The sequence below is a fragment of the Sorex fumeus genome, unplaced genomic scaffold (genome assembly GCF_029834395.1).
Source record: "Sorex fumeus unplaced genomic scaffold, SorFum_2.1 ptg000149l, whole genome shotgun sequence".
Lineage (NCBI taxonomy): Eukaryota > Metazoa > Chordata > Mammalia > Eulipotyphla > Soricidae > Sorex > Sorex fumeus.
The window spans coordinates 948,313-964,685 of record NW_026606206.1 but is presented as its reverse complement, the minus strand read 5'-3'; the positions used below and the strand labels follow the sequence as shown (position 1 = coordinate 964,685).

Genomic DNA, 16,373 nt, shown 5'->3' with positions numbered 1-16,373 from the left:
GTAAAGGAGAAGGTTTTCGAAACGAATGCAAGAGAGAAAACGAATTGAGCCGCAGAGTGCATTTTATCTGGATTAGTTTCTCGGACTCACCTCAGTGGGCCTTCCCAGGCTCTGTGGCCTTAGTGATAGACTCACCTGCTCTCCCAAACAGCTCCATCTAGTCCTCCGTCCTAATTAACATGGTCCACAGCTTTGAGGGCCTTTGGCAACCATGATCAGACGTTTAATTCCAAGAGCAACCATTCCAAGCCCTTTGCCTATACTCAGCCCTCTGGCTTTACCTCCCACCATTCAGGGACGGGAATTAAGGGGGCTTGAGCGATAGATAGCACAGTGGAGAGGGCGCTTGCCTTGCACTTGGGGTCCCAGATTCCATCCTCAGCATCCCACCGTGATCCCTGAGCACAGAGTCAGGAGTAAGCCCTGAGCATCGCTGGGTGTGCCCGTCCCCCCCCAATCACACACAAAACAAAGAGGAGAGTTAATTCCAGGTTGGACGTAGAGGGTGGGCGGTGAATTATAGGACTCGTGGGAGCATTCAGGATGCCTGCTCTATTTCAGCACTTTCTACTTTCTTAACATGATGCTGCCGCGGCGTGCGCCAAAAATAAGGGGTCGAGCTCAATTTCCCCCAGCTCCCCGGGACGGGTACCACGTCGTTAGGTCTGTGCCTGGTGTGGAGGGAAGCCAAGGGAGTGCAATGGGTGGGCAGAGTCTGAGGTCTCAGGGTGAGAGCGAGGAGGAAATGCTCCAAATCTAGCCTGACTGGGAGAAGGTGCGAGAAATGTTTAAAAAAGGCCAGACTGCAGGGGCTGGAGAGAGAGCACAGCCGGGGAGGGGTTTGCCTTGCACGCGGTCTGACCGGGGCTGGATTCCCAGCATCCCATATGGTCCCCTGAGCACCGCGAGGAGTGACTCCTGAGTGCAGAGCCAGGAGGAACCCCTGTGCATCGCGGGGTGTGACCCAAAAAGCAAATAAATAAATAAACAAAAAGGCCAGAGTGGGGCTGGAGTGATGGGCGTTTGCCTTGCACATGGCCTGACCGGGGTTCATTCCCAGCATCCCATATGGTCCCCTGAGCACCGCCAGGAGTAATTCCTGAGTGCATGAACCAGGAGTAACTCCTGTGCATCGCCAGGTGTGACCCAAAAAGAAAAAGAAGAAAAGGCCAGATTGCAGGGGCTGGAGAGAGAGATAGCACAGCGGGTAGGGCGTTTGCCTTGCACGCTGCCTGACCAGGGTTGGATTCCCAGCATCCCATATGGTCCCCTGAGCACCGCCAGGAGTAATTCCTGAGTGCACGAACCAAAAGGAACCCCTGTGCATCGCCAGGTGTGACCCAAAAAGCAAAAAAAAAAAAAAAAAAAAAAAAGTAATTAATAAAATAAAAATCAAAAGGCCAGACTGCAGCAGCGCGGGGGCGGGGCGCAAGCTTCCAGGGGGGTGGCGGGGCTTCCAGCGCTGCGCCCGGAGTCCTCCCACGCCCGCTGCACCCGGACCCGGGCGACCCACGCACGCGACGGCGGCCCCGCCGCCTCCCCGCCGCCCGCCGCTCCTCCCCTGCGCCTCGCTGGTTGGTCCCCGGAGCGCGGAGCGCGGCGGCGGGAGGAGCCTGGCGCGGTCGCCGCGCGCCGCCACCGAGCGGGCACTGTCTGCGGGCGCCGCGCGCGAGCTCGGGTGGCTTTGGCGGGGACAGCGCGGGGACAGCGTGGGCTGCGGCAGCCGGCGTGCGCCCCGTGCCCGGGGACCGCTCCCCGTTCTCCCTCCCGGCCCGAGCCCGGCGGCGCAGCGGCGCGCGCGCGCGACGCGCCCCGGCCACCGCGCACCCAGGGGACCGCGGCCGCGGCGACTCGCATCCCGGCCCCCAGCCATGGGCAAGCAGGCGAGGAGAGGATGCGACTGGAAGCGCTTCCTCGCGAAGAACTGGCTGCTGCTGTCCACCGTGGCCGCGGTGGTGCTGGGTGAGCGGCGCGGCGGGCGGGTGGGCGACGCGCGCGCAGCCCCACGCGCTCCCGGGGCCCGGGCCGCGCGCCGGGTGGGCATCGCCGGACCCGGGGCCCCCCGCGCCTCCTGGCTTTGGGCTCCCGAAGCTCGGGCCTGGGGTGGGGTCGGGAGGGGGTGTGCTTCTTTCCCGAGGGTCCCGGTGCCTGGGTGCGGAGGACAAAGCTTGGTTGGGTACCCGCCTTGGTGCGCCCCGCCGCTGCGGGGGTCTCGCTCCAACCGGAATCATCGAGGGCGCTCGGAGGAAGGGAAGGAAAGGCTAAGGGCTCTGGTGGGGGGCTTCCTATTTTGGAAGCAAACCGTGTTTCAGGTTTTCCAATCCGATCTGAAATTGAGGATCATCATTCTGGGGTAGGGGGAGCGGAGGGGCGGAGAGGCACGTTAGCCAGAGGAACGTTCAGCCCCTGATGGGGCGACGGTGGAGGAAGGAAGAGAGGGTGTCACTGCTCAGCCTGGACAGTGCCTAGGAACGTGTACCTGCCCGCACCCGGGAGGCTCTGTAGAAACCGACCGGGTTCCTGCTCGAATTCCAGGCTTTGCAGTTAAGATCAGCGAGGAACGAGAGCTAGCAAACAAACGAACAAAAACCCAACTGAGAATGACCTTTTTCTCCCACCCTGCCCATCTGCAAGAGATCCCTCTCGTGGGCTTCCTTGCTCTCCGCATGGTCTTTCGCTTAAAAATCATTTTGAAGTCCTGGTTGCTTCTTTTCAAGCAAGGATCAGTCCGTAGGCAAGGGTGATGCCAGAGTCGTAGCTCAGAGGCACGCTTTGATCCTATTGAGATTTTGAGCGTCTGACTGCTGGACAACTAGGTCTCTTGGATGCACCTCTGTCAGGCTGAAGGTGTCTCTTGCTTTCTCCTCCCAGAGTGGAGACATCCAGTGGACAAGACTCCTCCATTCCTTCCCAGACCTCACCTGCTCATTGGAAAGGGGCTAGGTTTGCTAGAAAGATGGGCAGGAGGGAGGCAGTCTCTCTCCCACTTTTAAGCACCCTGCTCTCCTCTCCTGCTTCAGAATCTGATTATTGGTTACCTCCTTTCCCTGCTAATTCCCTTTCCTACTCCACACCCCCCCCACCACCCCATGTCTGTTGAAGTTCATTATGTCTTCAGGGTAAAATTTGCTCTTGCAGAACCTTGTGCAGGTAAAGTTAGGTTTCTAATAAATAAATACCATGGCGAAACTTCCATAGCAGAGGCCACTTGAGGGAAGAAGGGTCCTTCACTGCTGAACTCAGTTTCCCTCTAGCAAAGCTGCCATGGTTTAGGACTCTGTTTTTGAGGAGAGATGAATTAAGAGACGAATTAAGAAAGGCCGCCTTGCCCCAGCACATTCACATAACAAATGTTGCAAAGAACGCAGCTTGGTATCAGTACAGCTAAATTAGCCAAATAGATGAGGTGTACCTGTTTGTTTTCCTGGTAACTTCCATCCGGAACGAATTGCTGTTTTGTTATTTGTGGTTCTTTTGTGTGTGTGTGTGGGGGGGGGGGGGGATACACCACCAGCATGGGGCTTACCCCATTGCCCTGTGTGGATTATACCGGGATCCACATGCCCGTTGGGGATCGAACCCAGGTCAGCGGCATGCAAGGCAAGAGCTGTATTTCTGGCCCCACCAACTGCCTTTTTTAAGGCTCTTGATGCCTTCAGGGTTCCAAATAATTCTGGGTTATGGGATTCTCCAGGGATACTTAAAATAAAAAACACCACCACCACCAACAACAACAACAACAACAAGAACAAAACCAACGTTGTGCACTAGCAGAATTGCTGGCTGGCGGTTTGGGAAGGACAAGAGCAGTTCCCTGACATTAACCCTTCTGGGGTCCTGAGAGATTGCGCGCTCTTTATTTGAGCTCTTTGGTGTCTTTCCATCTGTTTCAATACTGACTAAGCCAGGGGGCTGATTCAGATACTTCATTCATAAAAGGATAAACAACATTTAAAAAAACTCGGTGCATGGGGACAGAGCAATAGATAGTACAGAGGGTAGGGCATTTGCCTGGCAGGTGGCTGACCCAGGTTCAATTCTCAGCACTCCATATGGTTCCCCAAGCCTGCCAGGAGTCATCCCTGAGTTCAGAGCCAGGAGCAAGCCCTGCGGACTTCTGTGTATGGCCCCCAAACAAAAATGAACAAAATCTTGGTGTTCAGCAGAAGTTGCTTCACCAGGTACAACTCGGGACAGTGTTCTTGTGCTTCTGCCTAGCCTGAAAATGTGAAGCTTTGGCCACCCAAGGACTATTCCTGTCACAGAGTTTGCCTGGGACCTCCTCTTTCTTTGGAGCACTGCATCTAGGTGGGAATCCTACCTCAGTTCATGTAGTCTGTACTACTAGCATGTTTAAGGAGAACTGAGTTTCTAGCTTTAATATGTGGTTATAAATTCTGTTTATAACATGTAATTCTGGGTCCATTTATAAGCCCTTAGTAGGTCATGACAGTAAGAACATGTTTTTATAACAAAGAACCATAATTGACACAGAAAATCACAAGGACTATCAGGCAGCTTCTGTTCTGAATCGTTCAGTATCTCTGTGTATATATAGATCTTGAAGAAAAAAACTGTTAGATTTATTAACTGCTCTGATAAAATGTCATATTCTGATCACAGCCATTGAAATGTTTGGTACTAGTTACAATTCAACGACCTCGACACTTACAAATATTTGGAATGTTGAAATTTGGAATGAGCAAATGCATTCATGAGCCATCTTAAAGCCTCTGTTTTTCCACAAATCTGCATTTTCAAGATACAATGAGGGAACATACAGTGTAAGCTCAACTCTCTTAGGTGTGAAAATTCTTCTACATGAGGAGAGCTGTAGAGCTAAACATTTTCTCAAATTCTTACTCTCACAAGATGAAATGATGGAAAATGACCATTTTGTTAATTTATATGAAGCCCTACAAATTCCTGGAAATAATATCTTGCGTTTTCAGCAAAAGAGATGTACTCAGTTACATTGGAATTGATTCCCATCATTCCGTCATTTTCTGTGACGATTGATAAAGTGTTCCCTCTGTTCTCTATGGTTGAATGCACCCCGAACCTGGGTCTGGAAGCCTGGATTTGAGTTTACATACTACTGGACTTTACCATTTTGACAGATTGCTTATTTTCTGACTCTTTAATCTCCTTATCTGGAAGTAGGGATATTAGTAATTACTATATTTAGTAAAGGGTTGATTAAGATCATGTGAAAATGACCAATTGTCTGGCTACCATATACTAGGCTTTGTTAAGTTATAGCTAAATGATTTGATTTTAAGGAAATTAATTTTTTTATGAAATAAGATCTTTCATGGTCTTTTATGTTCTGCATAGTGTCTTGCCTGAGTCCAGGGTGATTCAGGTGATTTTTTTGGCATGACCTACTTAGGTGAGGACCAGTTTTCAAAACATTCTTCATTTTCTATTTTTTTTTTATTTTTTGGGTCACACCCGGCGATACACAGGAATCACTCCTGGCAGTGCTCAGAGACCATATGGATGCTGGGAATCAAACCCGGGTTGGCCACGTGCAAGGCAAATACCCTACCCCGCTGTACTATCACTCCAACCCAAACATTCTTCATTTTCTGAGGAAGAAAATGGAAAGGATAAAATAATTTTGTTTTGTCTGCTAGCCTGATTTTAAATTCAGTCCTAAATTCTGGGAGAATGTTTGTGCCTTGAGAAAGAATTCTGTCCTAATGAATTCTTTCTGAATGTATAAGAAGCATGATGAACAGGATGGTTAATCCTGATGTCTCCATTAAAAAAAATGGTTTAAAAAAATAGAATCATGGGCCAGAGAGATAGTTCAGAGGATAAAGTGCTTTCATTGCACAGGGCCAACCTGGTTCAGTCCTTCACATCCCATATGGTATCCTGAGCACCACCAAGAATGATTCCTGAATGCAGAGCCAGGAGTAAGGCCTGAGCATCACCAGGTGTGACCCCCAAAAAGGAAAAAAAAAGAATTTAAAAATATGATCACTAAGTATGGAATTCTTTGTCAGGGCCCTTATTCAAATTATACAGTAACATCTAATGGTATAGAATCTTGTCAAAGGTCTGGAAAATTCCTCTCCTTATTCACATCATGAAGCCTGATCTTTTTCTTTAGATAGGTTATTGCGTCATTTAAGTCCTTTGAAAATTGTCTCACTTAATGGATTTTTAGGAAAGTAGATATTATTTACACAACAGAGTTGATAAGCTTATTCATTCTAAACCATTTTCTCCAGACTCCTAAGGAAGCAATATTTATAGCTTCAGATTGCATTGCCTAAAATTGAGAGCAATTTCTTCATGTTTTTGGTAATACCCTTCCGGCCTCACATCTTCTACGCGGTAGTTCTGGCATATCTGGCCGTGCAGATTTGAGTCATGGCATATGCTATCTTGTTCTGTCTGTTTTTACGTGTGTCTGTGAAGCCCTAGAGGACAAGCACTGGCCACAGACAGATTAATTCCAGGCCTAGCACATCACCTGCATGGAGGTTTTGTACATGGCCCTGTACAGAACACATTTCATTTGTTCTAGCAGATTCCAGACCTGATTATAAATCAGCTCAGTCTTGGAATATGCCTGCAATCACTAATGCTAAATTATTTCATTCAATAAATATTCATGAGTACCTACTGTTTACCTGAGACTGTTCTAGGTTTTAATAATCTGTTCTCTGCCATATGGAACTCCTGTTCAAGTAGAGATTGGTCAAATATGATGTAGAATATGTTAGTTGGTCAAAGTGCTTTCTAAGGCAGCACCAGGCTATTACAGGGGGCCACAGGTGACAGTCATGCAGATGGTGGGTGGAGTCACAGCACTAGTGGGTCAACTAGAAATGCAGGGAATGGAGAAGGAAGAGAGAATTGGAAAAAGATTTTGAGAAGCTCTGCCCTAGAGTAACATAGGCCTGAGGATTATGGGTTTTGAGGAGAGGGAAAGCCCTGCTGAGATGTCAGTTGAATTGGGAATGGAAGGAGGTGAAGAAATATGTTCACAGAACTCTTGGGAGCGTTCTGGGTTATTTAACAGAAAGAGCGAGAGGTGTGGAGTGAAGGAAGGGGAGATGAGGAGGAAAACTAGGGAGGAAGTGGAGTAGCAGGGTATTTTAAGTAAGCCCTTCAAAGGACTTTGGCTTTTACAGGGAGATGAGAAACCATTCAAAGGTTTTGAGCAGCATAGGGACATGATCTGGTTATATTTTAATCAACTGTCCCTGGCTGCTGTTTTAACCATAGATCACAAGGGCAAGGGTGGAATTCGAGAGACCAGTTTCAGAGTTTGCCGTAGTTAACCTAGTGTGTATTTGATTTATTCTTTTCACTTTCAAATTTCATTTCCACAATGGCTAGTGAAATCTTAGGGAGTACTTTCTGAACATTTAATGAAAAATATTTTGCAACTTTCAAAGTAGGTGTTCTCATTCTGGTATGAATAGGTGTTAGTATTTGCACGTGTACAGGTGAGGTAACAGAATTGAAACAGCAGGGACTTGACTAGGATCACCCAGATGATAACCGGCAACACCAGTTCATCCTAATCTTGACTTTCCCCTCCTTCAGGCAGCTTCTCCTTTTCTGTTTTGCTGCCCATTTCCCTGTCCTCTTTGGTCCTTGTTGACCTGCCTGGCACTGAAATTTTGACTCTGTGCCATGTTGGGGAGGGGAATGGAAGTTCCATGAAGTGTACTTTGGTCTGTGGCTTCCTTCTCTGAGACGAAAAGAGACCAAAACATGCCCTTTCACAGGACTCTCACAATTGCACTGCAATTGTGAGAAACATCCACTGGGCTTTGCGAGACTGATAAACCAGAATGATCCCTTCTCAAGGTTCAGAAACATACTAATACTTCTGGCAGTGAGGTGATCCTTACTTCAAAGGTTCGCCAGGGTGGACAGAGGTGGGCCACATATTCAAGGAGTACTCCCTTGTGGGCATCTCAGTCTGGTCAGGGTTCAGGGAAGGAGAGATGGGAACTTCAGTGGGTTACAGAAGTAAGAGTGTAAAGGGAAAAGAGCTGTGCCAAGTGTTCAGCAGGGTAACCTGACAGGTCTTTGGCAAGATTTGGCTTGTAAGAGAAAGAGGTTGTGATCTCCAGAGTTGATTATCTGCAGTAGAGAGAAGGAAAGATCGCCAGCCTGGAAAATAACTAGTATGCTCTCATTTGAACCGATGTTAACAAATGCCTGCTTGATGTTTGCTACCTTATAGTCATAATGTAATTTTTCTGCCTCCACCACTGCCCCATGAACCTCCAAAGAGGGACTTCTTTGCCCTTCTTTCCAGCCACAGTGCTGATAGGCTTAACACATTTGTTTTATTGTCTGGTCATTTCTGACCCAGAAACTTAGTAAGATGTCCTTGTATACTGAGCAGATTAGTGATCACAAAGCCTAGTTTGAACTCCCCTTTCTGCACTAAAAACAAAACAAAACTCAGCTTCCTCTGAGGTACATCAATAATGCTGTGACATATTTATTCTGATAAACCTCTAACATGTTCATCTCTTCTTCCTCAAAAGTAGATTATAAACCTCTTGTTGGCAAAAGCACTTCTAGTACCTAGCCCTAGCCAGCACCGGAAAGTAAAATGAGATTTTAAAGTAATGATCCTGACTCTCAAAAAAGCTTTTGTAAGAAAGTGCACTTGACATTAATTTGGGCTTTTGTTTCTTATCATAAAGAAGAAAGGTTTGGATTAGCTGGAAGAGCAAAGAAGAGTCCATTAATGTGCCAACTCCCATTTGTATGTAGGGTACTGTGCAGTGTGAGAAGTCTGTTGCCGAAGAATTGGAAACAATTATGTGCTTGAGAAACCATTCCAGTGTTATAAACCACAGAACCTTACACAATAAAAAGAATATATATTTTTTAAAAAAGAATTGGAAACAAAAGTTCTGGAATCAATGCCTACCAGGGGGCTGAGCATCAGGAAGTAGTGATAGGACTGTTACATGCTTGTTGGCCCTCGCTTAGAAGAACTCTGTGGTTACTTCTGTTTTTAAGATCCTTTAACTCTGTGATTGTATAGTCATTCCTCAGTTTACTGAGTCCAAGGAACTCTTCCACAGGGATCTAAGTGCCTCCACCCTCAGATCCCCATGAAAGAGGGGAGGAGGGGTCATTCAAAAAGAATGAGTGACCTTGACTTTGAGTCAATTGTTCTGTTTTTGAATTACTGATCAGTGACTTGAGCATAGTAACATCAATTATGTCTGAGACAATTATGAAGGTCCACATAAGTATGAAATTATACATTACAGTTGTGATCTGAGGTCTAATGTATGTTAGGTGTCATATAACATGTGATAAATAATATAGAAACACAAACTACATAGTGCACAATATCTAATATATCTCTGTATACATTAAAGATATTTGTGTCTAATATTTATCTATATATTCATATCTCTGCTTAAGGATCTTAGAAATGAGGTCTTTTAGTTGGCTTAACCCACATTCCACATATTGAAGAATTAGAAGAATTTTGAGTTTTGAATGGCTATAACTGGTGCTTTCACTTTTGCTTTATTTTTCTGTTTTGTTTTGATTTTGAGCCACACCCAGAAGTGCCCAAGGCTTCCTCCAAGCTCTTTTGTCACAGATCACTCCTGGCGGTGCTCAGAGGATCATAGGTGGTGATACTTAAGGGTCCATGTGTTACAGGGGATAGAAGGATTGAACTGAGGATCCCTGTACTTAACTATCCCCCAGGTTTATATATTATAAATATTTATATATATAAAATGTATAACTAATGTACAAATATATATATAAATATACACACACATCTATATTCCAATTTTTATTGAAATACTGTCACTGTCCTCTGTTGTTCATTGATTTGCTCGAGCGGGTCCAGTAACATTGTGAGACTTGTTACTGTGTTTGCCATATTGAATACATCACGAGTAGCTTGCCAGGCTTTGCCATGCAGGCCGGATACTTTCAGTAGCTTGCCGGGCTCTCCAAGAGGGGTAAAGGAATCGAACCCTGGTCAGCCACATGCAAGGCAAACACCCTACCCGCTGTGCTATCGCTCCAGCCCTGAAGTACTATAATGTACAATTTTATTAATGATAGTGTTTCATGCATACAGTGTTATGACACTACATTCGCCGCCAGAATGTCAGCATTCCTAAATATACTTAATGCCATCTCTGGGGAGAACCTCAAATATAAATTGCTAAATGACAGAGAATTAAAGGGTGTGTGTGTGTGTGTGTGTGTGTGTGTGTGTGTGTGTGTGTGTATGTGTGTGTGTGTACACGCACGAGCATGTATTTGTTCCTGTCTATTTATCGATCCAGATCTAGTACTGAGAAAAGAGATGATTGAAAGTAGTCCATGTCTTATTAAGTGTCACTTAATCTGAGATAGTAAATTATTTAGTTCGATGAAAAATACAGAATCAGAGCTACCCACCTGTGAAAAATTTGACTAGTGGGCATCGGAATTAGGGAAGCTTAAATGAAGACATACAAGGTTGACCATTACTGTATGCCACACCAGAATCTAGTGGAGTTGATACGAAAACTCAAATTAGTATGTTTTAAGTGTGGCATATATATATACAAATATGATTAAGAATTAGCTATCAGGGCCAGAGTGATAGTCCAGCGGGTACAGCTTGCCTTGAACATGACCAACCTGGCTTCAATCCCTGCCATCTTTTATTGTTCCTTGAGCAGCACCAAGAGTGATCCCTGAGCACAGAGCCAGGAGTGATCCCTGACGTGATGGGTGTGGCCCCAAATCACCCTCACCCCCCCCCCCAAAAAAACTCAAACCAAAACAAGCAAGCTAAACTAAAACAAAAACGAGGAGTTTGCTGCCAGAGAGCATGGGTATTCACATGTGAGCCCTTGCTTGTAAAGAGAGAAAGTTCTCCACATTAATTACTTGTGAGAAATTGTGATTACCTCTAACAGGAGCTGAGACTTAGAATAACTGTCCTATTGGGAGTCGGTGACAAGTGGGCCACTGCCAGGGAAGTCCGCTGAAGGAATGGCTGATGGCCCTGGTGTGGTGTGGCTGGACATCTAGATACAGTCAGGTAGCCTGTGGAGGCTCGAGCACTCTCGGAGAAAATGAGCTCCTTTTAGATGACACGGAGTGGCCCGCTTAAACTCCCCTGCAGCCCTGTCTGTTAAGTCTCAAGTGTCTTCAGCGGCCTTTCCTAGTTTTGAATGTTGAACCTCCATTCCATCCAATGGAAGCTGGTGCTGGAGACAGTCTGAAGCCAATGATTCACCTCTGAGCTACAGTTTAGCTCTGTAGAGAGATTTAGAAGGAGCTAATTCATTACATTTTCGGAGGAAACAGCCCCAAACTGCAACAAAGAACGCTCTGTGGTAATTAGTATGCTCCACAGTAACACCTCTGTTAATGGAAAGGAAGTGTTTCCGTGACTCACTGTATTGCCAGAAATGTTACTACCCTACATTTAAAGCAGATCTGGGGCTGCCGGTTTCATTACCAGAGGTAGAACATTTCATCTCCAGCAAGTGTTCCTGTCATTTCTGGCTCGGGCAGACCGAGAGCCAGCTCACAGATGTTTCATGCTCTGTGTCCTGTCCCAGCCCCAGCTGTGTGAGCTCCGAGTAGTGGTCCCTGTGCATCCCAGAAGGGGAGAACACTGTGCCTCATTCTTCGTTGCAGGCTGAGGGTTCTGTCCCCAGTACCCTTCTTAGGCACAGAATCCCTCACTTTGTCTACAAACAGGACACTTGTCACAGCAGATTTTTCTGTATCTAGGAAGAGCTCCCCACCACCCAAAACAGCATCACGTGACTCACTGCTCTGCCTATATACTGAAGCGAAGCAAACCTCCATGTGATGTGTTTTTGTGTGGTTGCTGTGGACCACACTGGGCAGTACTCAAGGCTTACTCCTGGATCTGTGCTCAGGGATCGCTCCTGACAGTACTCAGAGGACCATATGTGGTAGAAGGGATCGAACTGGAATCAGTCATGTGCCGGACAAACACCTTACCCACGGTACTTTCTCTCTGACACCACTTTGTGTTTATTCTTGTAACTGCACTAAGACTCTTATTTAGGCTTGGTGCTCTCAGCTGTATCTGCGTTTATTTTTCTAAAGGAAAAATCCTTAGGGGATTGCTCAAGTGATATCAGTAATTAAATTGCGTTCTACCACTTCGGTTGCTTGATAGTTAACTGGTTACTTATAATTCAAAAAATAATTTGTCCACAACCAGAAAATGCACCATCACCAGAAATGTCTAACTACAGAAGTCTGTGCTTCAAGCCTCTTCCCTCTGCCAGAAGTAGGTGTTGCTCAGTTTCTGTGGGTAATTCATATGTTGAGTGGTTTTCTGGGCCACTAACCCATTTTACTGTGGTTTATCTATTTATATTGGATTCTTCAATTTGGGAGACAATGAAACACATTTTATCCTAGGAAAAGTTGTTTCTCTTATAGTTAATCAAGCCTATAGCTAAAACTTTATGAACTTGTATGGCAGAGCCTGGCAAGCTCCCTGTGACGTATTTGATATGCCAAAAACCATAACAACAAGTCTCACAATGGAGATGTTACTGGTGCCCACTCGAGCAAATCAACGAACAGCAGGAGGATAGTGCTATAGTGCTATGAACTTGTTAAGTTTTGTACCCATTTACTTCCATTTGAACCTCAGCAACGTAAGGATTTATCCATTTTACAGATGAGGAAGGTGAAAACTACAAGGATTAGGTTTCACGACTGAAGTCGTATTAGAGCTGAGATTTGCACCAAGAGCGATCTAAACAAGGCTACTTCCTAGCAAAACTTGATATGCCTAATTGGTACTTCCAGTCATTCTTGTTCATTAAGCCTCTCTCTCGCTCCATCCCTTTTTTACCACACATATCTCTTATTTTTCCTATTCCTTAACTTGGGACATACCTTAATATTCACTCCTCCCCCACTCCCACCCCATTCGTTCTCCTACATAAACTTTCTACTAGTTGAATAAATACGCTGTGCTCTCACGATGTATTTATTGGTCTTGTCTGTTCTAACAATCGACCTAATAGTGTTAACACTTGCTCTAACAGAAGATGGACCTGATTCCTGTTTTAATCACGTAATACATATTTGCTGTGTCAGAGCTAATCTCCCTTTTTGTATATCCAAATTATCCTGCATTCGCACAACTTCCCTCAGTGCTGCCCTGGGGTTGGCTTACAACATTCGTTGCCAGCTTTGTCAAAGTCTCAGAATCCTCAGAAGTATCTTTGAGGCAACTACTACTAATTCAACGGAATTGGAGTATAAGATGTAAAGTATTATCCTTGGTTGTGAAAATCTACTCGGCGTTTAGTTTGGAATTCACATTGAACGTGTATTGATGTTACTGGCAAGGAATGTAGAGTTTAGGTCTGGGTTTTGTCTTCTCACTGTCTAGAAGCAAAACATGCAGAAATATCACTAACGTGAACCTGAGTGTGGTTCACGCTGCCACAGAGTCAGCTCCTAGAGCCACAGGAGGAACTCGGTGCCTTTGAATGCCTGCGTTGAACTGTAAGGACTCCAGGACCATTGTAGGCTCCAAGCTTGAGCCTGGCAGCTCTGCTGTCTGTGATCCTTGGTGTTTCAAGGAATATCTGGCCGCCCTGGAGCCAGGTGTGTGTAAACACCACAAAAAGCAGGGTGTGGTCCTGGCAAGAAACTAAAAATGCGAAAATCAAGAAGGGCTTCCTGAACAAATGCCCAAACTATCCTCAAGTGAGCACAATAACCAGAGTGTTCTTATGGATCAGAGAGTGTGACGGCCAGAGGGCCTGTCTGCAAGCACCACAGTACAGAGCACTACTCTTCATGAGTAGCACAGCCCACTGTGTGAGCCCCACAATAACAACCTTTGTTTACCCCAGGGATACATCACTACTAAACATATAAGCACCACAAGTGTGCATGTGTGGAACCCTCATCACTGAATAATGAAGGGGGCATTTTAAAAAAACGTAAAAACACAAGAAAGCAATTTCTCTTGGGCATTCGAAGATGAGAGGTGGAATTGGGAGACAGCTTTGACCTGAGACTTTCAGATAATTATGTTGGACTACTAGAGAATGGGATACCCATCCGATTTTCCAAACTTTGACCATGATGCAGAGCTGAATCATTCTGGAGTGGTAGAGCCTTTGTCCTGGTATTGAACTACTTGGATAAACAATTGATTTTTGTCATTAAAGATTCTGAAAATGGAATTTGACTTTTTTTTATTGGAAAACTTTCTTGTCAGCCAGGAGACACACAGCTGTGTGCTGCTTCTGCTTCTTTTTCATTGATTGTTTCCTCATACCTCAAAAATTTCCCAAGCTTCTCGCACACAGAAGAGATTCCGAGTTCCAGAGTAATGAAAGTTAAGATCTTATTGCCACTTCAGAGACATGTCCATTTCTCATCTGTAACAGGTTGGCCACCTGCACTGGATGTCAGTATTTTCCAGTAATCTCCAAGTAGCTTATTTATTCTGAAAAAATGTAGAGAAAAGCTTCCGATTACTATTGGGATTTTGTTTGTTTGTGTTAGTTTTTGAACCATATAATACTTAGGGTTTACTCCTGGCTCTGTGCTCAGGGACCACTCCTGACAGACCCAGGGGATCATAGGGGCTGATGGGTCTCTAACTTAGGCTGGATGCATGCCAGGCCAGTGCCTTACCTGCTGTGTTATCTCTCCAGCCCCTACAATTATTTTTTTAGGTAGAAATGATAGAGTGCTTCTGTAAGAAAAAAAGAAATCAAGTGTAAACAAAACCCTCTGGTGTTGTGATTTTACTTACTCACCATGTCTAGTTTTTTGGCCTCTGGTAGTCATCTTAATTGCATTTATAGTCATTTCTAGATCTTAAATCTGATCTTTTGTTGTTATCAAAGGAGCTAATGCTTATAGAGACACCTAATTAAACTGTGAGTATATGTTTCTGTTTCTTGGAAACAAAAATGGGGTGGGGGCTGTGAGTAGTAAAACTTGGGTCTTGGGTGTAATGTTTTTCTTTGAAGCACTTGTTGTATCATGTGTGTCTTCTGGGGCCCTGCTCTGGTACTGTGTGGTGAGGCAGCAGGGATTCTTGTAGTGGCCTCTGGTATGCTTTGCATTCCTTACATGGATGTTCTTTCTTTCACAGTTAGTGACCAGATAAGCCAGCCTGTCTTTACCTTTGTTCTTCCCAGTGAAGAAAAACAGATCCGTCCCAGTACTTCAGAGATTCCTGACAACGTTTTAATACGAAGCGTTACTTTTATTTTATTTATTTTTAAATTTTATTTTATTTATTGTAATTTAGAAAGTTGCAATAGTGTTACTATTTATTGTACTGATATACAAACATATTGCCTTGAAAGATGTTATATTTCCATCACTTTCATCTGGCTTTTTTCACCCCTACCCTCTGTTCGTTGGGCAGGAGCGATAGCACAGCTGGTAGGGCGTTCGCCTTGCACGTGGCCCACCCAGGTTCAATTCCTCCGTCTCTCTCGGAGAGCCCGGCAAGCTGCCGAGAGTATCCCGCCCACACAGCAGAGCCTGGCAAGCTCCCCGTGGCATATTTGATATTAACAGTAGCAACAAGTCTCACAATGGAGACATTACTGGTGCCCGCTCGAGCGCAAATCGATGAAAAATGGGAGGACAGTGCTACGGTGCAGTACTACCCTCTATTCGTTAATTGGTCCTGTATTTCAGTGTCAAGGATTTGTTGTTGTTCTGTGCTAACTGTACCTTTATTTTGACTCTGTATCCCACATATGAATGAGATTATTTTGTATTTGTCCTCCCATCTCTGACTTATTTCACCCAACATGATACTTTCTAATTCCATTTTAATTTAAGAAATAGAAAATTCTTACTCGATCATTGTATAACTGAAACCCAAGCACAAAAACTTGTAAGTCTACAACTGTATCATGGTGTTTCACTAATACAAAAAAAAAGAAATAGAAAATTCTTAAACTGGTACATTGGTGGTGGGGAAAGCAAAGAAAAGAAAGAAAATTCTTAAAATTTGTCTTGACTTGCTTGAAGATACGTGCGACTCTCTGTGGTTGCACTGGAATGGGAAAAGGAGCCACCAGAGTTACAGCATCACAGATGTTAGCAGGTGGTTCAGCAGTTGTGGAAGGCAGGAGGCATGTTTAGGAATCATAGAGAATAAAGTTCGTGGTGACCTGTGTTTTTGAAGCAGTAGGAAATGAGCTGAGGGAAGTCAGGAGAGTCCCTGTTTCTTTGGCTTACCATTATGGTGCAGGGTTTTTGTCAGATTCCAGGTTTTTTGTCAGGTGGAGAAAATCCAGCATGACTGGCCCCTTCTCTCCCTGGGTCAGTTCTCCACTGTTCTCAAGTTGCTCCTGACTGAA

The 16,373-nt window shown here is 45.1% G+C and overlaps 1 protein-coding gene across 1 annotated transcript in view; it reads left to right on the top strand.

Annotated features, from left to right (window-relative positions):
* Window positions 1–1,676: 1,676 nt before the first annotated feature.
* The window catches only part of SLC1A1 (solute carrier family 1 member 1), a 90,887-nt gene continuing 76,190 nt past the window's right edge, over window positions 1,677–16,373 (top strand). The window contains exon 1 of the mRNA XM_056106882.1: window positions 1,677–1,962. Coding sequence (XP_055962857.1) covers window positions 1,872–1,962 — 91 coding nt within the window. The 5' untranslated portion in view covers window positions 1,677–1,871. The remainder of the gene's footprint in view (window positions 1,963–16,373) is intronic.